The 25604-nt window shown below is 29.8% G+C and overlaps 1 protein-coding gene across 6 annotated transcripts in view; it reads left to right on the forward strand.

Annotated features, from left to right (window-relative positions):
- LOC121128923 (myogenesis-regulating glycosidase) overlaps positions 1-25604 on the forward strand; it is a 70876-nt gene that overhangs the window by 30917 nt on the left and 14355 nt on the right. Inside the window, exons 1-3 of one of the 6 annotated variants that reach the window (XM_071893558.1) lie at positions 10976-11190; positions 11530-11668; positions 18702-18853. In XM_071893558.1, coding sequence (XP_071749659.1) covers positions 11549-11668; positions 18702-18853 — 272 coding nt within the window. In that variant the 5' untranslated portion in view covers positions 10976-11190; positions 11530-11548. Of the gene's footprint in view, positions 1-10172; positions 10305-10975; positions 11191-11497; positions 11669-17912; positions 18559-18701; positions 18854-25604 lie in introns of those variants that run through there. The other 5 variants (XM_071893559.1, XM_040724535.2, XM_040724533.2 and 2 more) reach the window with 5 other exon arrangements.

Genomic DNA, 25604 nt, shown 5'->3' on the forward strand with positions numbered 1-25604 from the left:
GAATGCTAAAATTTGTGATTGACATTTAACATCCAATGATGTTGAGCTGAATCTCCAGGCTGAGCTTCTTGACTTAAAGGCCAGGACTAAATTAAAAAATGATGCCTCATTCCATATTCCCTTTGCTTCTCCCAGTTCAGATGAACCCAAATCCTCCAAAGATATTCGTAAGGAAACTCGCGAAAGGAAAAAGCTTGTAAAACAACTATTGGAAGCAAGTAAGGTCCAGGAAGCCAGTATCGACTCGAAAAAAGAGACTGATAATGAAGGGCTCATGGTAATTTTTAGCGGGATCACTGAGTCCCAATTAGTGCCTTTGACCAAGACGCAAAGCACTTAGATTCACGTTTACAAATTCGAAAAAGGGTTCCAGTGTGAGGTAACAAATGGGCCTTTGTTTTGGGAGCGCAAATAAAAAAATTGCAAAAAAACCTTTTTTTGCCAAGTACAAGTTACTAAACTCAAAGAAGTTTAAACAAAATTTAGTAAGGACCAACCTAGAAAAGAACCACTCCAAAATCCAAGTAAGAATAATTATAGATACCTTAAATAATTTCAAGCGAGGATACTCAAAAGAGGATGTAACCACTGCCCTCATTATGAAGCGTTAGTTCTAAAGCCTTTGAAACTTCTTTCATTGTCTAGTCGCCAGACTCAATAATTTTTTTTACAAGATTTAAAGTGTGAACCTGGCTTCATAGAAGTTAGCATCAAAATTATCTCTAAAAAAAGTAGTATTTCAGAAGAGTATCAAGAGCGTATGATGGTTCTTTGTTTCTTTGAGATAAAAGTTAGAAGGACATTTGAAATTTCCTCTAAACTTAAGCAAATATTTGGACCTTGGGAAAAAAAAGCAGATTGCAATGGTCAGAAGGCTTTTTCATGGGTAGAAGCAATCAATATATGTGAAATTCGACACACATATGAAAAAGAAATTGTTTTTCTCCATCATTGAAAGGCTTGAACAAGCTGGAATTTTAATCAAAGCCATTGCTTTTGCTTTAGGTAAAAAATCATTAATCTCCCAGTTACAGCTCTCTCCGGACTAAATTTCATTTGAAAATCCTATCGATAAAAAACGCCAAATTTATGCCTTCTCTGACTGTCCTCATTTGCTCAATTTATTTCGAAATCATTTATTATTTCATTGATACATTTTCAAAGACTTCCAAGACCTTCTTGAACAAGATTGTGGTGAGTTGAAGATAATTTTCAAAGTGACTAAAGAATCCCGTCTTAAATGTAATGGAAATGCAAGTTCTAACTCGTTGTTAGAACTGCGGTGCAGCTTTTATATAACACAATGTTCAAAGCATTTTTATTCATCTATGGGCACAAGAAAGAATCTCAGTTTAGAATCATTGAAATAGTTAATGATTGGTTTGACTGTACGAATCCTAGTAGATCATACAGCAAAAAAAACTTTCTTGTGGGTTTGGTATACATTTGGAAGAACAGATGCATGCTTTGAATGAAATGGAATGGTTAGTTTTGTTCATGAAAGTGATGGGGAAAATTTTTCAGCTTCCATTTCAAAAGGGAAATTTAATCTCCATTCGTTCAACAAAATCATTATTTCAAAGTAATAAGGATAATAGAATGAAATTCATTTTAACCACTTATCTAAATCAAAATTATATGGAGAATGTATTCCCACGGATTCGTACCATCACAGGAAACAATCCTCATCCATCCCCAGTGGAAGCCCTCAGAAGACTAAAAGTAATTTTCATAGGAAAAAATCATGAACTTTTCTCAAGAAATCCAGCTGTTGAAGAGGAGTTAAATGATGAGGATGATGGCGAAATAGTTACTAAATCAATAACGAGTCACTTCTTTTCGTCAAATATACAAGAAAATGAGCATGATGAAGATGCAATTGAATCATATTTCCTAGGATTAAAGATTTTGGGCTTCTTGAAGCTCTTGAAACCGAAAAAGTAATTAAAACAGATACAGAAGAATCATCTCAAGTTTCCAATAATTATTAAGATCTGGCTTATATTGCAGGATTTTTGGCAAATAAAAAATTAAAGACCTTTTATCCAAATTTAGGGGAAAAGACATGTGACTTCGGATTTTATAAAAAAACGTCTTGCCTTAGGATTGAATTAGTCTCTAAGGGAGGCCTTACGATCCTCTCGTGTGAGTTTTTAAAATTTTGTCATCATTTTGAAAAACATTTCAATGCTTTTCATTCTAACCAGGAAGACACAATTGACTAAAACCCAAACGTATTTGAAAGGGTGTATAATCATCTAGTTGAATTATATCCTAACTAGCCTAAAGAAGTCATCAAATCCTTTGTGAAAACAGGAACAAGTATTAGAGTAAATAACCTTAATAAAAAGCTCAAATTGAAGAAAGCAAGTGCTAATCTGTGGAAAATTAGACAGATTGGTCAATTTACATGTTAATATGTATTATACATGTATGTATGTAAAAAGATATGTATGCAATAATTTTTACTTACTTTTTACCTTGATTTAAAGCAACCTTTCAATTTTTATGTAGTAAAATGAAGGGGGGAAGACAATAGAAAAAATGAATAATACTTAATAAGAAGAAGTGTAGGCGTGACTCCTCTTACTTCTTCTGAGAGTTAAAAACCCACTTATACTTTTTTTGCATTTCTTGGTATTGCTCTGGTAATAAGTTAAGTGTAATTCGAATCTATTCTAATAAAAATCCTCTCATTATTGGTTACATTGAAATAAGTAATAACAACTTGGGATCACGAACTCAAATTAAATAAACATTCAGTCATTCTATTCCACTAGGAAGAGTGGAGAATCGCCACATTTTCCTCTCAACAAGGATGTTACCTCAGAGAAATCTCCCCCCCCCGGAGTAGTTGGGATTCGTTTGTAACATTTGTAGGTCAATAATATCCAGAATGTGTGTTTGCTTTAGAATTACTTTTCCATTTTTCTCTCTCCTATGTTTAGATCGCTTTAGCCTGTTGGAAATGTATAAAAGTAAGATAAGGTCCTTGCATGACACTCCAATGATTTAGAACATCACAAAGCTGTAAGAAAAGTGACAAGCAGAGCTTGGAAAGTCAAGATCTAATACTATTTTTATTCAAAAATAATGGAATCTTCAGAATACTTTCTTTATTCTACATAAGTTAATATTTTAACTTCAGATACCAACTTCTCTGCATCGGTTACATGACCCCCCTCGATTCACATCCAGTCTCATTAACACTCTTAGAAAAATGATTGGATGTTTAATTGATTTTTTTTATTTTTGACAAAATTCAGACAAACTATTAACTATTTGACAGTATTGTTCTGATATTGTGAAGATGACATAATGTCCTATTACATAAGATGAGTGTTTCTCTATAACCAAAATTGGATTGGAATAGGTTTAAATAACCATGTATCAAAGATCGACTTTGCTTAATCTCTAAATTTATTATTGAATATTTAAAATGTTTAAGCATTTATGTATATCTTCTTTTTTCGGCATTAGTTACTGATTTCGTTTAATAGTTAATCATTTTAGAGTGTAAAATTTTAAACTGCTATGTCCCCTAAATATTGAAATCATATCAGCTTCTAATTACAAAATTATTATTACCAAGAATCGGATTCAGTATTATATAGGAAAGAATAATTCCATCGGCATCATCAAGCCACACAAAAAGACGACCCAAATTGTTTAAATGAATAATTGTGATAGATATTACCGAAGTTTGTTTAGAATTTTAATAAAAATGCTGTTCAATTTAGAAATAAAAACTTAATTAATTTTATTACTTGTAGTCATCCTTACTATAAGATAAATAAAAAAATATTTGCATATGTATAGAATATAATGCATATATTATAGGTTGTTTAATTTTTGTTAGAGTATTTATTTTAAGGCTCTAATATTACTTTTTTTATTAATAATTCTAACCTGTTTTAAATAAATATTATGAATATTACGAGATCAGATATGAATAAGATGCATATTTTCTGCAATGACCCACTACATATTGATCTTATTAATTCATGGAACTTTATACTGGCAAAGCCATTTTTTCTCGCTACTCACATCACAAATTCTATGGAGTCCAAAAGTAAAGTAGTGTTGGCAAAGATTAAGGAAGAACTTGTAGGAAATGATAATCTTCTTGTCTTAGACGAAACTACGATCCATGACTGCAGTGTTGATAGGTTGCCCTTATTTAATAAATTTAGAATTCAGAATTTACTTTTTTTGTACTCCAGATAATGGTCTGCATTGACAGCTCAACAACTTGTCCTTCAAGGGAGTAGATGAGCTTTTTGACCATATCAAGAGTAATTTCTAATTTTAGAGAAAAACTCTGCTAGTCAACTGATCCCTAAAAGTACTGTGTGGTCTTACAGTCCACTGCTGAATGATACCTACTTTAATATTCCTGTTTCCATGTCTTGTAGAAGTTTTATTCTAAAATCAACCAGGAGGTCCTTAAGGAGGATGAATTGAATTTTTTTTTTCTCTCTGACGAGGCTTCAAACTTCAATTCGGAGGTGGAGAAATTGATGGAAACTTATGAGGTTAATTCGGAGTTGGGACAGCTCAATACTGATCTGCAAAGAGAATGCACCTTTTCTTAAGACGGAACGGAGGGCAAATGCATCCCGGACTATAAGGGGCAAATATTGATGGAACCTTCAAGAGGAGGCTGTAGAAGATGCCTTTATTGAGTTTGGGCGTTATTAAGTTATTAGAGTTTACCTCAGATTTATTTAATAATAAATTAAATTAAATAAAGTATCAAAATTATGCTTGAATTTGTATTCCTTCTTTTTAACTTGTTTGCTATAAACTTGGTATTTGTTTTTTTGTTTTAGATTCATTTATGAGAAGATCCTCCCTTCACAGATGTATCACCATAGGGGAGGATCTTCCCATGAAGAATGCACCTACTATGTAAAAGATGTAAAATGAATTAGGTCCGATGATAATATAAAATAATTGTAGCAATATATCGAAAATTGGCAATTTTAATTTACATGTGGTTTTTTATTGATTGTGTATTTTTTTAGTTCTTATTAACATGGATATCTCGTTCATGACTATTTACTGTATCTATTACTAACTTGAATTTATATTGAAACATAAAATCCTTTGCCCATCTGTACTGGAACCTCAGCTATAAATATCCCTGTTCTTTCGTTCCTCTCTAATCTAACGATGGATTGAAAATTCATCAACCTAAAGTGCACATGTAATCTAATTTTCTAACTAGATAACGAATAGAAGTATACAGCGTCTACCGAGTGGTGTAAAAAATAATGTTTTATTCCACAGTCTAGCTTCAATAAAATTTTGGAGTTGCTGAAAAGAAAAAAAGATAGTTCTAATGAAGAAAGGTTTCTATCCTTGGAAGCGAAATTTACCCACACTTATACTGGGAATCTATAGTGGAAGATTTTATACAACATCTTACTAAGCCACTCATCCCAAAAGATCTCCCTGAAGATCGTCTAGAAAATCCTTAAAGCCTACCTATCTAACTGCCTATGTGTGAATCCTCTATTTAAGCGTCAGAGAATGAGCATAATTAGATTCTACAACCATCACACAACCTCATCGTATAGAATAAAATACTGAACGTGTTTATTCTATGATGAATAAAGATTAATTGTTGTTACCTGGTTGGAAAGTGTACAGTCTATTTTGGTTAACTATTGCGAATTACATACTGTACTCAATCGAGTAAATTAAAACCAACATTTGGTTAGTAAATTTTTAGCTATTTTACCACAGTCCGTATCTACCTTTAGTTTCGTCTAAGTGAAGATATCCTTTCCCACAAGTTATTCCTTAATCTTTGACAACACTACTTTACTTCGGGCCCCATAGATGTTGTGATTGTGTAGGGAGGATAAAAAAGAATAATATAATAAGGACGATAGCTTTGGTAAATAAAAATATATATTCGGGTAGGAATCTGAATCAAGTAACAACTGTAAAATACCTTTCAAATTGCATTTATATATATTATTAACTGAATTTTTGAATACTTATGACATTTTTAAAATTTCCTTTTTTTTTTTTCAAAAAGTTAATATTTTTTATGCATTTTTATGACCTTTAAATAAAACGGAGATAATTTGTTGTTCCCTCTGGTTTTGCTCGTTACTTCTCCGTTTAATATAAAATATTAGGTAATATCATGGAGACAGAAATACATAGATAAAGTGGATCATTATGTGAGCTGCTTTATCACACAGAAGAAACACTAAGGTCAAAAGAAGTATCTATACTTCACAAATACGCAATTGAGAAATTGACGTATCTCTGCTTACTCACCTTGGAAACAGCATCTTTACTTCTATCAATGTTCAGCATTGTTTAAGCACTGCCATAGGCACTGAAACCCATTACACCTGCTCCAACATCTTATATTGAAGAAATAATTGTCCCTGCGACCGAAGAATGCTATTTTTTTTTATTACTTAAGTAGTCTTTCTAACCCTTACTTATTTACTGGTTCCTTTATGCTCAAAAGTTTGAGTAATATACTTAGAGAGAGGAGAGAGGGACAAAAGAATTGTTTTTACATCGATAAATTTGTCCTAATAGTAAACAAGGAGGTTACGTTGTTTTGGTGGCCTAAAAGTTATATGTTAGTAAGGCAAGTTATTATAATAAGTTACGAATCGTCTTACGTTAAATAATTTAATACATTTAAAGTTCGAGACTTCTGAATGCCCTTCAATACATGAATACAGTGAGGCTTTTTTAGTCATTTCTATACATACAATCATGCATAGTTTAAAATCAAATCCTGAAATAATGAAACTTGAATGACCCTGGTATGGCCAAAAAAGATCCATAATTTATTATTAAAGGACATTTATGCTAATAGTCGTCGTGTATCAAATATAACTATATTAGAATTGGACTTAAACCAATAGAACAATGCTACACCAATACTTAAATAATTAAGCAATACAAAGGAATTTCATCTTATATCAAAGCAATACTTATTATACATTCAAATGTTATCAAAGATTTACAAAGCTCGAAATATTCTCCAACGATGAATGAAGTTACCACCAAAGTTTCTTGCTTGCTACGTTTGTCTTTGAGTATCTTATTTGATGTGTATTTACTATTTGCCTATATAAGAGCCACTTATTAATAAAAATTTTCGTCGTCGAAAGGGGTAGGCCTAAAAAGGCACCAGGCACGCGAGTGACACACGAAGGAGAATGAGGGATTTCCAAAGGGAAACACGGGAATACTGAATCAAGGATTATAGACAATGCTTCTACATTAGATTCCCATCTTGAACTGATTACGAGTTAGTTTATTCTAATATATAAAGGTACATAAAGGAACCAGTAAATAAGTAAGGGTTAGAAAGACTACTTAAGTAATAAAAAAATAGCATTCTTCGGTCGCAGGGACAAGTATTTCTTCAATATAAGATGTTGGAGCAGGTGTAATGGGTGTCAGTGCCTATGGCAGTGCTTAATCAATGCTGAACATTGATAGAAGTAAAGATGCTGTTTCCAAGGTGAGTAAGCAGAGATACGTCAATTTCTCAATTGCGTATTTGTGAAGTGTAGATACTTCTTTTGACCTTAGTGTTTCTTCTGTGTGATAAAGCAGCTCACATAATGATCCAGACGGATAAAGCAGTCCCTTTGTTTCATCTTCGTAACAATTTTTCATTAAAATCAGGGAACGCTTGGGGCAAGGATCATCTTCCGAATGTTTCAAAGCTTGTTTGTAATCACAGCATTTCAATGCATTCTGAAGAGCCTTGCAGTAGTAGTCAGCACTATCAGCAAAAGTAGCTGAACACACATTTTGCAATCCTGAACTGCGCAAAAATGGCGTTTCAGTTCAACTGTATTATCTTGAGCAACACAATTTGCAGCCGCACTACTTGGGACATTCTTTCCAGCATATACAAGCAACTTTCTAAAAGCAGCTGTGACTAGCCTTGGTGTAAGATTGTAACCCCATCTGTTTCTCAGCCTGATAGATCAAGTGCTTCCTCTCTAATCCAGGCGTAGCAACATAATCTGAGGTCAAGAAATGTGCTGAGCAGACTCTATAATCTTCCTCAGGCTTCGGAGCTTGATGAATTGTACTCAGAAGTATGATAAGTTCGACTTGGAAAAAATATGTGCTAAGGACATCTAAGAGGTCAATTTGTATGCGAATAGATGTTTGTATGTATATTAAGTAAATCAGCAGATAATTATTGCCTCGTATCGTTATAACAGACATTTAAGTCAGTTTTTCTGGTTTGTAATTGATGATATATGTAATGTGATATATGCTTAATTTAGTCTGTAAAGTGATATAATCGTCTCCATGCATTGCTATGAAGTTGGATACTATATGATTAATCAAAATCAACTGGACAAAATAGCAAGAAGAAACGAAGGCATTGTAACTTAAAGTAGTCTGATAATCTTGAAAATAACTTAAACTCGGGAAAAATGGATTCGACTACGACACAGGATATTTCATTCAAATGAAGGATATTCTGTTAAAAATGTTTTGGTAATCTAAGGATTTATTTGTATTAAGTCAAGAAGAACATCTTCTCTACTCTTGCTGTATTTTAACAGCGACTTTAGTATTTATGTTAATGAATAATACAAGTTTGAGTAAGGAACAGAATGTAACTGAAATACATGATCAATCAATCATCTATAATGAAATATTTATATATTTAATTGTCATATATTTTAAAGATATCAGAAATCAACTATTTATTCAAGAGTTTATCCGGACAATTTCTTTATTCGTCTTTTGCCAGGTAGATCATTGTCGGATCCGTAATTCGTCATGGAACTCAATATGCTTATCTTGCTATAAAATATTGTTACAATTGAAGTATTTGTTTTCCTACAAAATTCAACGAGAAGTTTTACCCAGAACAGTAAAAGACAATCTTCTTAATTTCTTCTAAATCCGAAAAATTTAAACATCATCATCATCCCAAAAAGAGAGTCATGACTTTTCTTTCTTAGTGATTTCATATTTATTATTTGTTTCAGTTACCTTGCCTTGTATAATTTGATTTCTTTGAATTCCATATTGCTAAATCTTATTAGAGATTTCAATAAATTTGATAAGAAAAGCGTTGTACTTTAATTTCCTTAAGATTATTTTTATATTCTTGGGCCCTTTAATGGCCCTCTGGCAAAGTGATTAGAGATGATGCAAAGACGCTTGAAGTCCTTACGATGAACGAATTTTATCCATTCGTCTCGAATCTCTATTGACTATTATTATTCAAGAAAATGAAACTTGAAATTGAATTGTGGGTTAGATTCAATCTAAGATTTACCTGGATCTCTATAAAACCTATGGAAACTACTTCCAGATGACGAACCCTTGTCAAGATAGGAGCAACTGTAAACACACAATATTTTAACATTTTAGTAAAAGTATATAAATATAATTGATGAACAAATATAGAATATGAAGTTCGTTGATTTATATCTGTAATCCCAACGGTGGAAAGTATATTCATTTAATTCCCGCAGACTGAAAATTTTAATCTACTACTTCCTTGCTTTGCCAAACTGCCCTTGGCAAATCCCTTGTCACCCCTATGTATTTCTTTCTCTGGGAAATATTTTTGCATTTTTTCATCACTTCATCTCTCAATCTAGCCCCCAGAGTATATTTTTTGTTCCCAGGAGGGTTGGTGAAAGGCAATACCCTAAAGGACAATATCGGATCCGATATAATAATCGTGATGCAATCATTTGTTGGCTTGTTGGAGTAAGGGTTGAGAGATGTTGCAATGTAAATTGTTAAAAACAACAGCTTATTAATTTCTTTAATTTACGAAAATAAAATTTTTTCCCCACTCTAAATTTATTTTCAAAAATAACTATAGATTACGTAATTTAGTCGATGTTCTTACAGTGTTTATTAGAACTCTTTAAAATATTTATTAATATTAATATATACAGCTTTATTTTCATTTCATTTGAGCCTATATCACTTCAATAATTAACTAGAAAATGTATTTTTTTAAACTAGAAGAATTATTGTACAAAGTCCAATTTTTTTTCTTTAGAAAATGAAAATGTGATTTTTTCAAGTGGATTAGAGGTTGAATGTTAATTTTTTTTTAATTTAAAAAAATCAAATCTAGAGAAATAAAAAAGATCTAAATGCTGAAATGAAACTACTTACTTTTTTAGGTTGTAAGAATTCCAAGAAAAGAGAGCGTTATGAACCATCCAATATCTCTCAAAATAAATCCATATTCCCAATATACATCATTCCAACAATCTTCCTCAATTATAGACTCGGATATGCTTGCAATACTACCAGTGAGTTTTAATTTTCTATAATATATAAAATCGTAAGTGTAAGGTTTTGTGACTATTATTTAACAAAAAGTTCCGTGTATATAACACGAAAGGGCAAATCAATGCACAAACAGCTCCGTTAATACAACAATATTTATAGGTAAATTATACAATAACAGTATACAATTTTTAATTATTATTTAATCCTTTTATTCCAGAGCTGATTATGCATTTTACTGCATTTTATTTGGGTAGTTATAATCTATATATTTTGTGTAAATATAACACTTGGGGATGTCCCAAACTATGCATATTTGCATAGACGTTCATTTGCGATTGAAATTTTTGAGACAAGAGGAAAAACTTAAGAATTGTAAATATTCTATTAATATAATGGATATTTTATATTCCTTGTTGAAAGTTGACATAATTCTATTCTAATATTATTATTTGACAAGTTTCATTGTTCAGGTGGGTTTTTTTCCCCAATTTTTTTGTGAAATATATTGAAGTTGTCTCTGTAAAAAAAGAGGGCTAATAGGCTGACTACGTTCAAATGTCTTATTGACCTTTCTAATTGAATTATTTTAACGGTGGAAATTGTTGTTATACTGAATATAGCTGGAGAAGCTAGCTTGTAAATGTACATTTCTTACAGAAAGAACAACAACAATGCTAAATTATTATTGGATGAACACAAAACAAAATAAACTCAAACATAAAACTACACCTTCATTTATTATTTTATTTTCTCCAAAAAATAAAGTCAATTCGTTCATTATTTATTATTGTTTGTATTTTTCAAAGTGAACTTCAGTGTATATTTGTTTTGTATTTGATGAGGCAATTTACATATTTCCGCAAATTAAGACTTACGAGTTTGAATCTATAGTGTGTTTGTTTCTCAGTAAGTATTATTGATTGAGTATGCACAACAATGGGCTTCAAAGAGTGTGGTGATATATAAATTAATGGATGGACAAACATTTTTGTTGATAAAACAGCTTGACTCAGTGATATAGTCTCCAGTGCTTGACATCCATTTTTAAACAAACAAGTTTGCTCATTCTTTCATTTCAAGCTTTGAAAAATAATCTTTAAATCTTTACTTTTTTAAATGTAATATGTGAAACGATTTTCCTATTCAATATCACATCATATAAAAGCAATAATAATAAAAAAAAACATTAAAACATTTGATGTAACTTTATCAAGTGAATTTGGATACTTAATCAGTTGTACATAGATTCACTACCACTATCAATATGTTTAAAAACTCTCGAAAGAGAAAGAAATTAAGAAAATGTGCACAAGAGATTGTCTTCGAGATCACTCCTCCAAATGATGATGAGGATTTTAATACCATTGACAAACTAAAAACTCAGGTAAGGATATTAATTTGATTATAACACTATTTTAAGCATCTCTTTTTGGTGCTTCATCATGGATATTTGAACAACAAACCCCCTCTTGTAAAAAAAAAAACCATACCATTTTTTATAATATAAAAATATTATATGATTCCACAAAATTATCGTACTAAGCGCGTTATATGAATTTATAATAGATAAATATGTGTTAAAATGTAGAGAAATGCCTTAAGCATTCTCTTTTTATTATTTAAAAAAAAAAAAAAAAAAACCTGCCCTGCATTACGTACTTTTTTGACCTAAAATCTCTAGGTACATATAAACGGAAAAACGTTTATACTAACATCGTATAGTTGACTATTTCAAAGAGTAAAATTATTTAAGGTAAAAGATACTTTTAGTTTTCGAGCCTCTATGAAAAAACACAAGGCTATGGCTTCATTAATTTCATCAACATTGTTAATAGGTAGTTGGTAGAAGGAATTCAATCTCTAGGGAATACGAGGGTGGTATGAAAAGTTTCCGACCTAACAAAGATACCAGACATTTTTCTGAATTTTTAATTTTATTTCTTAACATCGTCTCCTTCTAACTCTATATACTTCTCACAGCGATGTTCCCATTTTTGTTTTTTGCCTTAATTTCTACGAGTTGGATTTCTTAGAAACATCAAATTTTAACAAAAGACTTTATATGTCTGCTATTGTTTAAATCTATTCATAGGTTACACTTTCCAAAAATAAAAAAATATTTAATGGGCCCTCGATACTCGTTTGTGTCCATTTTCACACAAAAAAAAATATTATTCAACTCACTCAAAAGATTATTACATAACAACAATAGATGAAATTTTGGTGAGTAACTTTCAACAGAGTCTAGATGGATGTGACTAGTTTTTATGTACGAGTGCTGCCATTTTTAAGTTGAAGTCGGAAACTTTTGACACTGACACTTGACTATTTGTAAAAAAATATGTAAAAAAATGGTCAAGCAGTCTAATTCTTTCAAAAATATTTGTTGCAGAAGTTGGTATTTGTGTAAGTTGACGTAAATTCCATTCGTTACTTTACAAAAGAAAAAGGAATTTGGTAACCTTTGTATATAAAGTCTATTTTGACCTTACATAATTATGTTAACAGCATAGAGGGCAATTAAAATATTTTCTCCTTTTGAAAGAGAGGGAAGTTTTATATAAAAATTTATTTCATTTTTTAGAGTATTTCATTTTATAAAATTTTCCCTCATACTTAAATATTTTAACTACCATTAGACGAAATTTCATGAAGCTGATAGGATCCATATATGTAATATTGTATTTCAAAAAGTCATACTTTAGAATTAAATAAGCGGAGAGAATGAAGTATTAATTTCTGTCCAAAAATTCGAATTACTCCGTCCCTGTCGAATAAATATAGAAAATATTGGCCTCACTGTAATCAAAAGAAAAGGCTAGATCAAATAATTATTGCCATTGGCTTCAAATCGGATTTTTTTTTTTTTTTGTAATCGTTTAACATATCTAAATATAAGAGATGCCATTTAGTTCAGTAGTGAATCACTCGAGGGAAGTTAAAGAGGACACTGCGCTCTGATGGATACTTCCTTGTTCTCTTAAATAAGACCTAGATTTATGTGGAATATATGATAAATCCACCAACCCCTTCACGGTACTAATTCGTCCCTTTGATTATGAAATGCTGTGACTAGCCTTCCTCGGAGTTAAAAGAGGCTAGTAGCACCTAAAATGAAGGAATGATAATAACTATAGATGATTGAACATGAGTAAATCAACTGTGTTTACTAGATAGATTTTCTGAATCCATCAATCAAACAGAATGTAGATAGATGTATTTATATAAACTTCTCACTGGACTTCGGTTCCTACATAGTTATAAGATATATAATAATCCCGTCATCATTCACAGATTGAATGATCTTTTGCGAGTTACAAAATGTAGAATGAAATGCCCTCAACAACAACCTGTAGCAATTATACATCCATATTTGCAAAAAAATAAAAATAAGGTGAAATTATATATATCTCTTCAATTGGTCTTAAAATAGAATAGCCCTACCCAACATTTCTACCTATTCAAAACGGGGTTGAAGCAACTCCATATTTTTTAATGTTTGCAAATATGTCATCTCGACATGTTTTTATCGTCGTCTTAATTGTATACTTATTGTTAGGGTGTTTTTTTTTTTTTTTTTTGGGGGGCCTTTGTTTTTGGAATTTTTTTGAAAAATATTGCAAAAAAATTTAATTTTTAGGAAAAAAAGTTGCAAATGTTATATTTTTTGTTCTGCTGCACAATATGGCCAAATAACGAAAAACAAATCTAGTAAAAGCAAAAATTCCTAAAAAAATTGTGTAGGGCTACACCCCCTTCAGCCCACCCACCTACAAACGCTCCTGATTGTACATAAAAAACGATCATTTTATCACTTGTAAAACATTTTATAGTAAAATACATACATTGATTGTAGATACTGTATATTAGGCCCTTGTACAAAAACAAGCAAGGACGATTTTTCTTTAAAAAAGAGACTGGAATAATCTACAATTTTCAAGATTAGTCCCTACAATCTCCAAAAAATGGGTGGTCACCTTTATAGAAAAGTAATGTTATAGATTTAAATGTTGATAGGTCATCTTGTAGCAAAATACGGTCTATATAATCTAACTATTGGTAAATTTATTGTATAACTAAATGTATCACACCTAGTTGAGTATAAATCCCATAGTTTACCGTAAATGAAATAGTGTGGCCTTTATATCTATGAAGTAAAATACGAAATTAAGAATTTCATTTCTCTGTTCAGTTTTGATTTTGTGTTGAAACACAACATATTTCTTGCTACGTACGTATAGTGTATATATTTATACCAAAAATTATGTAAAATATGGATATTCGCGTCTTGTAGTGCAACTTAATTTTGAATAACATATAATATTTATCTTTTTTTTCTTCATAAAACGGGTTTTTTTTTTTTTTTTTTTTTTTTGTGAAAAACAATATTTATATACATGTATATGTAATCTAAACCTTAAAGGGTTTACTAATGATATCAATGATAAAATATCAATAATTAATTCAACAAATCGACTAATTTGGTCATTCAGGTCCTGTCACTGTGTCATAACATTTATTTGAGATAGTACAGATTATATGAACATGAATGGACACTCCAAATTCTAAGGTAAACGGAGAAGAGCCGTGACTACAGGGGCTCACGCAGTCTATCTTTTGCCATATTAAATTTTTTTTTATTTTTTCCAATGTTTAGTTTCATTTGGTAAAACCCACGTCAGGATGAAAAAAAGGCACACATTTTTTAGGAATTACTTTTTCTCTTTTCACAAACTAAATTCTTCATTCAAGGGTTTTCCGTTAAATAAAAAGTTTAGCTACACAATTAAATTTCTTTACAAATTATTTCACAAAAAAATTAAGATAAGTATATTTCAAAAAATGTACTCGGGTCAAGGAGAGTCACAATTTAAAAATAAATCATTCTTAAGCCAAATACTAAAGGATTTATTCATAGTTGTTATATTACTTAAGAAAATCCCGCAGTTTAAAAGAATAAGTTTTCAACCATATTTATGTATATTTAAGTCTATTTTTTTCCTGAAGATATCTGATATCTAGGAATATATCACGTATCTTTTTATTTTTAAACTTGTTACCCAATTTGGCAATGAATTTGAGTTGCATAACTATTGAAATACCTTACATACAGGTATAAGTTTTACCGATTGTTGTATTACAACTTAAACCATATGACCAAGAAATTTATTGAAGTTCATATATATAACATATGTTTATTTTTTCTCTAGGAGCGAATAGGATTCGAGCTAAATAAGATTGATTTCAAAAGACAAATTTGACTACTTTTGTATAGATTTTTGTCTAAATTCTAGGGAAAGCAAAACTAATGAGGACTAGTGATGCCTCTAATTGTAATACCGCTCTGAATCTTTAAAAATATATTAAAATAATTGGTGTATTTATCTACACAGAGTTATCCCATATCTTTCCCCATTGTCATTGGTCATATTTAAATTACGTCATAATTGGGGAGTACATTTTTTAAAGTTAATAATAACAAAAATATTTTTATTCTCTAGTTAATCCACCAAATGAAGGATTGGTTGTGGATCATGTTATCATTTTTTTAGAGCATATATATATTTTTTTTTTTGCAAAAACCAAGGAGAGAGAGATAGTAAAATTTTTATCCTATAAAATTTCAAATATTAGAGGAGCAAATGCCCCCCCCTTTGCGTCCTCACTCCCGATGGTCCTGCTCTTATTAGTGTTCTTAACGGAGATTGGTTGAACTCGAACCAACTCATATTAATTCGTGAAAACCACTACTATTAAATAACGAATTGTTCAAAAGTCGGAATGAATTTGCTATCTATTACAAAATGATTTATGCCCTTTTTTTTCTTTCTGTTTTTTTAAGAGGATACATTTAAAAATATCAACGTTAAAAAAATGAACTAACGCTATCTTCTTTAAATACTAAATACTCATTTTAGGAAAATTATTAGAGGTGATACTTAAAAATTCTTAATCTTTTTAAAGATTCCCTGACTTTTCTTTCAAAATGATGTTTATCAATTCGTTTTACATTATATTATAAAGAAAATGTTAGCCTAATTAGAGTGATGTGGATCAAGTAATTTTTTCATTATTCTTCAAATAGATTATTGTTTCGTCCTTCGGACATATAGCTTACGTAAAATTAACAATAGATATGTCTTTCATCTCTAAAAGTAAATGTCATTTTAAAGCCTCTTTTTGATAATTTTCAAATTAACACATTTAGTAATTCCATATGAAATATAAAATGAGTGTTTTTTACCTGAACATTTTCATCGTATTTCTCAACTTTTCACTTAAAAATAGAAATAAGACAGGTCAAAAATTATTATGTAGTAAGTTACTAATGACACGATATGGTATTTTTGCTAGAGCAAGAGGAGAAGCTGGGAGCGAGTCTTAAGGTATTACTGAATTAAGACCCTTGTTAATATCAGCTACCTGTTATATTATTGTAAATTTTTTTATCGAGAGGGGGGATGAAATTAATTACTGCATTAAAGAGTAGAACCTTTTATACCCAAGATAGTTACTTCAGAGATGGTATCACCACCACAACCTTTTAAATATTCATCAAAAAAGAAGAAAGCGTACAAGCAACTACCTTTTTTAATCGCTAAACTTAGTTTTTTCTTTACAGAGATAACCCAATACTAAAGGATTTATTCTTTGCTAATTACTCAATATCATCACTCTGTCCAACAGAGAATAATAAACAGTTGACAAATTAATACTCATGTATTAATAGACTAAGAAAAAACCTATCGAGAACTGTTCAATTTTTTATAGTAAATTTTCATATTAAGTAGTAAAACGTTGTAGGTTATTCTTATAATTTCTCGAAAGGTCCAGTCTTTAATTGAAGATAGACTTATAATACAAGTAAAATCTCCACCCTTCCAGTAAAACTGACATTGATCCGCCCATGTGTCAGCTTTTTGTGAAATTAAATTAAAATATTATATCATAATAAGAATCGTTCGATATCTAATATGACATCTCTACTCTTTTGTACACTGAATAAAGTTGAGAAGGTTAAACATGATTAATTATTTGGAGAATCAAAGCAGTTTATTCACAAGGAGTAATCGGATAATTATATTTAAATCCTTGACTTGTGTTTTTTTTTAAACGTCATATTACTATTGACTCTCAAAACACATGAACAAAATGATGGCATGTTCATTTTTTGTTGATTTTTAACTAATCATCCTAATATAATGTTCCTTTCAGAGCGCCAAAGGATATATAAAGAGCTATAAAAATATAAAGATTCTCTACCATTATAAATCCATGGCAATAGCACAATTTTAAGTCTTGACACAATAAATCATAATATTTAAGATATAATACTTGTAAATATGGAACTACATAGTAAAAAAACCATTAAAATCACTTATGCAATTTTTATTTGACACAAATAATCTCCAAGTATTTTGAAGAAGCTACAAAAAAAAAATGATGGATTGATAGAGTTTATATTGTCCATATACAGATATCTGTGGGAGACTTCTCTACATACATAGAAAATGAATATTTCACAGGCTATCTTTTGGTATTTAGTACGTTTTCTCTTGCCTTGAATATGTTTCTAATGTTACTGAGGAAAATAATCTCTTTTGTTATTAAATTTACTCTATATCTTTAGATATTGTAATACTTATTTTATGTAATGTATTTTTGTTGGGATGATGAACATTGAACACACTCCGAGGGCGAGGATGTGTGTGAGGAGTAGTGTATTAGAGTCGATTGAACATTGAAGTACGTTTCAGGGAGTTCCATGTGAATATACTTTAAAGTTGTATCAATTGTATAGAAATATGTCAAATCTAATTATAATTCGAAATCCTGGCTTTTAACAAATTCCTATTGAATTTGTTTGTTTTTTATATTCCTTATATTTTGATTAATCCTTGTAAAAGTTCTTCTACCTCGGACAAAAGTGTTGAAAGACACACGGTGAGCCGCGCGTACTTTGTTCAAACGTACTTTTGTGTATGTGTGTTTTGTTTTAGAAAGAAAATAATAATAATATTACGGTCAGTATATAGATTGAAGTTTTGTGCTCAGTATATTTGAATTAAAAAAACTTTTTTTTAAGTGATCCTCTTTGAAATCCCCCAAAAAAAATAAAAGAAGAAGAAGCAACGGTTGAGAAGGTAATTCCCCAAAATCCGCGAATACCTCTCTCTCTTTCTAAAACTCTCACACCGAGTGACCCACCACCGTCCATAGTAGACAAACATCATGTACTATTTGAAACGAAGATTGAGTGTCATTAACGAAAAGGTTGACTCCCTACTCGTACAATAAAAAAATCAAGTTTATTAATATATTTATCAAAAGAAGTGCTTAAAAAAAACAAAAACAATCAAGAGTTTGTGGCTCTTACAAACATGAGTTTTAAATTAGTTTCATTTCTTTCAACTCAGGCTCCTAGTTCTCGAGAAGAGGAAGATGATGAAGAAGACGATATCCCGGAAGAAGAACCAAGTCCGGATGATGAGAAGACAAATGATGAGCTGGACGGTGTGACCAAAGAATCTCGATCTCCCAAGGATGGTTCAACCATAACCAAGGAAGAGTAAGTCTTTAAATATATTTTCAACTGTTCAGTATCATTTAAGGTAGGGGTGGCAAATTGAAGGATAGAAAAATAGAAATAAGATCAATTTGAAAGGGCAGGAATTTTCAAAAGGGACGGTTTACAAATGTTCCCACTCATGAATATTGAGCCAGGTTATCATTAATTTAGATAAGATACTTTACTGGAAATAATTAATTTTGAAGTAAAGTGTTCGAAATTTAATGTTGTCTGGAATTCAAGTATTTATTCTAGTATTTTATTTGACTAATAAGGTATAATTATACTTCAGTTCTTCTATAAATCTTGAGTTTAATTATACAGAATTCCAATAAAACAAATTATTTTATTAATTGTCTCGTTGTATGAAATTTCAGAACTATTTGTGCTTATTCTATTAGCTCTAATCATAGGCAGGTATCTACAAAAGAATGTGTTGTTCCTATATTTTTTGGTTCGCATATCAATTCGTTCTTGACAAGAATTTTAGAAGGAATTATGGCCGAGTACCGAGGTTCTACTCTATCTGAGAAAGTAAATCAAGAACTCATTTATAATTTTGACATATTCAATTGACAAGATTTCTAAATCATTTTTGTCATTGATAAATTTTATTGAAGTGACAATGTTATTTAATCTTTTTTGAAGTTATAATTGAAGATCCTAGCGTAGGGTTTATTTGAGAGTCTATTTAGAAATGAATTCAATTAATATTTTTCCAGGAGTCATATGCAAAAATCTAAAATAGGGGAAGATCGGAGTTCATTACAACACTTTTCGCTCAGATTTGCTTTGAATTAGACCCGCCAAAATTTAAGAAAACATAGCTCCATATGTTTTCCATTTTTAAGATGGATTTATAGATGATACCATTGAGTAATTTTTTCATAAATTACATTTAAATAGGGCTCATCAAATGTTGCGACTATCTGCGTAGCAAGAGTTAAAAAGTATCAAATTTGTATTAGAAATTAAAAAGCTCTTTGATGACTAAATAACTAGACTTTCCATGATGTTGCATTTTTAAATTTGATAATAATTAGATATAATTAGATTTATTTTAAAGATCTTGGATTAGTAGGTATTAAGGATCATGGAAATTTATTTTCAAAAAATTCTTCAGGTTTCTACTTTGGCCAAAAATCATGTTTGATTTGAAGTGTAGTTATTTAAAACAGTATAAAAAAAGACAAGGGAGAGAAATGTTTGAAGGAGGTGAGTTAAATTTATGAAAAACTATTTGAACCAAGGAATATCTACCTATATTTAAAACTACAATTGGCTAATAAATACAACTTAGCATACATACAGCTTGCAAGCCAGGCTTAATATGTCTTAAGGGATTAAATCTGAATGATTCAAATATATATTTAATTCTATTTAAATTAAAAAATTTAAACAATTAAACAAAATAAGAATAAATCGATTAATTTTTTTTACTTGTCTCATCTCAAACAAACCACAATATTTTTGATACTCTAGAAGGCAATTGTAGCGAAATAAAAACTACATGCATTTGTAGTTTAATACAATAATAACTTGACTTGCTGTGTGAATAGTTATTTTTTTGATAATAATCTTTACTGCAGCAATAATTACTAAAAAAAGTGACTTGCATTTAACATACAGTTCTAACCGTAATTAATTTTGTGTTCATTTCTTCCAATTTGATGGAAATCAAAGCAAAAATAGAATTACTCTATTTTTGATAACTTTTTATTATTCTATAAATTTATTTATATCCCACTAAAATCCAGTAGAATATTTTTGTAGGACTAGGTTAAAAAAAAAAGTTAGCTTACTTAGATCGAAAGCGTTATGAACTCATTCAAAACGGTTATATATATAAGTATGTAACCATATCTAATAGTTCAAAAAATTATATTTTTTGAACCACCTAAACAGAGGTGTGAATAAACTTTTGGATTTCTATCAAAACCATTGTTTGTTTGTTAAGTTCCTAGATATACCCCTTCACATCGGAATTTAATCTAGTATAAGCTGGTAGAATTTCATCTATGAGTTTCTAACTTTATTATTACAAAACAAATCATTATTACACAACATATTAAAAATTCTCAAAAGTTGCTCTTAGTTAACTTGATGAGTAATCTTGCAAAAAAAATTATATTGATTTTCATGCAAAAAATACACACTATAGGAAACATTTTTTAATATTACTCTATTTCAGTATCCTTTTTCTGTCTAAAAGTAATATTTTTTTTCCTAATTTAGACTTATAATACATTTATTTTAACAGACAATTTGAGTTTAATATTGTGATTTTAATTAATGTTGGTTATACGAGGAAGTTCAAACTTAATTAAATAATTAGTCTTATTTTACTAAAGTTATATCGGCTCTTCAATAGTATTTATAATTGGTTCCATCTCCTTTCTAAATTTTGTAGCAGTCTCTAAAAGGCATCCTTTTTTCTAATATTATAGTAAAGTTATTCAGTTTGAGTTAGTTTCATCAAGAATTAAAGTATCTTATTACATCAATAATGCCTAAAAATTATACTCATAAAAAATGATGAATATTGATTGACGATGACGTCACTGGTTGATATATCTATGATGACGGTATTTTTAATTTTTTTGTAGACGACAAATTTTGCGTCTGAACTGGAAATGTTATTATAACTTAGAGCATGACTAGATTAAATGTTTAAATTTTGGGATTGCGACATCCCTAAATTTTTCTTTTTTTTAAATTATTTTTTTGCCTGGAAAACTAGACAAAAACTCTTAGCAAAAATAGTACCTCATTTGCTAAATTTGATTTTGGAATGTTTACTCATTTCAAGTTTAGCTTATTTATTGGATATATAAGTTTATAAAAATGATTTACTGAAAGAACTCTATTCTAAATCTTTTGGTAAATAAGTATTAATTACTTTAACTATTCTACTTCAAAAATGCTTCATAGTCTATCAAAACTACCAAAACACGCAATGCTTTAGAAAAATGTTTAAAATGGAATATGAAGTTATCTTTTGGTAAGTTATTCCTAAAAAAGGCCACCAAAAAATTAAAGTGAAATATTTTTGCTTTACCCCAGGCATTTATAATCTTAGTTTTTTCTACAAAATAATTGTCTTAAATCATAGTATAATAATACTACTACACACCAAGGTATTCTTTTGCACTCTGTTAATAAAGAACTATATATCTTATAGATTATACCACGGAATCCTAAACACCATTTAGTATTCCCTGATTGTACATATAATTATTTAAAACTTTTTTCTTTTTTATTTATGAAAAATGATATTTAAATGTCGGGAAATATTTGAGAACGTGTAACTGGTATCTAGAAATTAATAGGTTTGTTATTGATTAAAACATTCTTCAATGTAATTGCATTGAAAATTACATATAATAGGCATTTTTTATATATTTATTAAACCCTTTTTTTGCAATCTGACGATAAATTAGAAGTCAACGAGTATCTAAAAATAAACCTTCTGAAATATTTGTATGCATATTTGTGGTATGAAATTAAGTTATTTTGATAAGTGAAACCCGTTTTGTCTCGATAATGAATACATATTATTATCAACTAATGTTTGTACGGTTTTTATCTTCTTTATCAAGAGGGAGGCAATACCCTTCATCTTTTTCCCGCATAATTGATGAAATGACATTTATTTTTGCTATTTGTCCTTGATATTAAGTCCCCATGAAAGATCAATCTATCGGTTAATCGAAAATAAATTGCTATTTCTTTGTAATGGATATAGTGTTAGTGAGGAAATACTCACTCTCGAGATTTAATTGATGTAGATTTTTCTGGGAAATCCCCACTTCTTTTCAATATACATACAAATTAAAAAAAAATGAAGACATTTCATGAAATAATTGGATATCAGTTTTTTCATGTTTTAAATATATACCTAAGTACCTTAAAACGTCGGAGTAATATTTTCGTGGATACTGGAATACTCTTCACGGCGTTATCTCGCTAACAAAAAAATATCCTATGTATTTTGTTCTCAGCTGTCGATTGGCTCCTCTCGCTCGATACGTCATGGCTATTTCATAATGTATTCTTTTTCATAAATACACAAAGTAATAAGTAATTTTGTACTTATGCTCCGTTTGTAAAAGAACAGGAAAACAATTATTTGTTGATCCTTCGTCGTTTATATTATATGTATATATAATGGCCATCTTATTATTTATATGAATAAATGTTGGCTATCATATTGTAATACAAATTAAGAGCTACGTTTTTAATAAAATATTACCAAGCAATACTATAATAATATAACAAATAATACAATATTGATTTAAATATTAAAAAATATACTTTAAAAATGCTGAAGAAATAATATATATGACGGTGATAGTCTAGGATACTTAAGAGCCAGTTGGTAAGATTGACTGATTTGGCTAACTACCAAATGATTTCGGGCCTTTTTTTTTGTTTATTTGGGAAGGAAAGGTTGAGTGATACAATAAAGATAACGACGTGTCCTAGACTCAAAACGTCAGTCAAGTGCCACAAATAATATTTCTTATTTTCACAACTCACGTTGTTACCATTATTGTATCTCGTATCATTTCCCTAAAACAGACGGAAAAAGGACCAAAATCAGCTCTTAGTTAGTCTATTCTTCCTAACTATGGAATTATAATTTAATAATTGTTCACAGCTTAACAAAAACTAATTTAAATTAAAGCAATGAACGTTAAAAATACTGATTAGGAGAAAAGAAGCAAAAACTTGGATAGTTGACAACAAAATATCGTTTCTATGTAATTGAGGCAACTTTGGGATGTATTTAATTAACATAGCAATATTCATTGCTTCTCTCAAAAATTTCTTGCCGAAAAGTGAAAGAAAAACAGACTCAAAATCAGATATTATTTACTAATTTTTCTTCATAGAGGGACTTATTCTTCATAGAATTATGAATAGAGATCATTTGTCAGAGTATAAATATAGCTAATTCGTTTTCAATCTGTCAATATTCAGAATACTAATCAGGGTAAGAAATGTAGAACATCGACAGCTGACAAAAAGGATACAATTAACCCAAAACATCATTAACTTCATTCTGAACTTTGATAAGTTAAATTTAAATTATTTTTCGGTAAGTCGTGAACATCATTTAACATGTTTATAGAAAGAGTCTAGAAATGAAAAACCGTATTAAAGTGTAACTCATTTTGGATCAATCCGATCAAATTCGGATTGAATTAGGTCTTGTTGTTTTATTACTCAATACTGTTCTAATCGTTTTTCATAGTCCTAATATTCTGTAGACACGTAATCTCCTATTTATAATCTGATTTTTTTAAAGAATTATAACGTAACGTCATTAATGGAACAACGTAGTTCAATGGACAACACGCTTGGGAGAAGTTATTCTCTTGAGCTTAATGTGTGTAAGTTCTGTACTCGTTCGTTTTAGAAGAAGAAATATATTTATCGTATTTGGACTTCAAAGACAACTCCTAGATCAGATGGAGTAAATGTAATACTTTAATATGTCTCATACCTAATCAGTGCAACTCCATCCGACCAATTTAAGGAACATTAAAAAAAAGCAAAAATAAAAAAATGAAATAACTTTGAAATTGGACCATTTTGGAGGCATAAACAACGCAATTTATTGGAATCAAGGCCCATGCTCTTAATTGTACATTATCTTATATATATTTTTTTTTTGCTCTTATCACACTTAGAGTAAAAAAAATAAGAAAAAATCAGTCTGAAATTTAGCAAGTAAATGTATAAAATAACAAAGGATGTTCCTATGTTATTTTGTTTGGTCCTCCGAGTTAATTAAGAGGCTGTTTTTGAACAAAGTAAAACCTTATTTTCCTTCTCTCTTTCTATTTTTCTCTCCTTCACTCTGTCTCTTTCTACATCCCTCCCTCTGTTTCTTTTCTTCTACCTTCATTCTTTCTTACTGTTTCCCTCTATCTATCCCTTCAACACGGGTACCCCCAGCAATATTCGTAATATTATTTTTTTATAAATAAAACTACTTACATATTATTAAATATGGCACGTCTTTCCTACACACAATATATATTTTTATTATATAAGATTAAGTAGTTTGGTAATTTGTCGTTGCCCAGAATATATTACGATATATTAAAAATTGTTGTTTTTTAAAAAAAATATTATCTCTCCATTCCGAGACGACTAAATATTTTTTACAAGGTCTGAAGTATTTTCTAGACTAAAGACTGTCTGACTTTTTCTTAGTATTGTAAGTGAAAAATGTATCATCCATATATTTAAAATATAAATTGAAGTATGTGAAGCGTTTGTTAGTCATTTATTCATTATTCAATGTTTTTAAGATTAAAATTGTTCACGTTGCTTATATAATATCTATTGAGAGATTGTGAATCTAGAGGGATATCTTTATTGAATCAATTTGGCATTAAGGAAAAGTGGAATTAATTGAGGGGGAAAAACATCTGTGCACCATATCTCGAGATACAAACATTAGATGAATAATTTTGTTACTTGTTTTTAGAGCTCAATTAATTTACATCTTTTTGTGACGTATTCATGATAATTCATTTTCAAAGTTCTTGTAACTTGATAAGTTTCAACTTTTACGCAAGTTAAAGAAATGAACAGAGTTATCAATGTTATGCACTGACGGTGTCTACAAACGATATTAGATAAGCTACAAGCTGCTAAGAGATCAAGGGTTTTTTTTGAAATATTTTTCCAAGAAATTTAATTTTTCATAAATAGCTGTGGATTTTTGAATTTTTTT

This window comes from Lepeophtheirus salmonis, chromosome 14, assembly GCF_016086655.4.
Source record: "Lepeophtheirus salmonis chromosome 14, UVic_Lsal_1.4, whole genome shotgun sequence".
NCBI classification, from domain to species: Eukaryota; Metazoa; Arthropoda; class Copepoda; order Siphonostomatoida; family Caligidae; genus Lepeophtheirus; species Lepeophtheirus salmonis.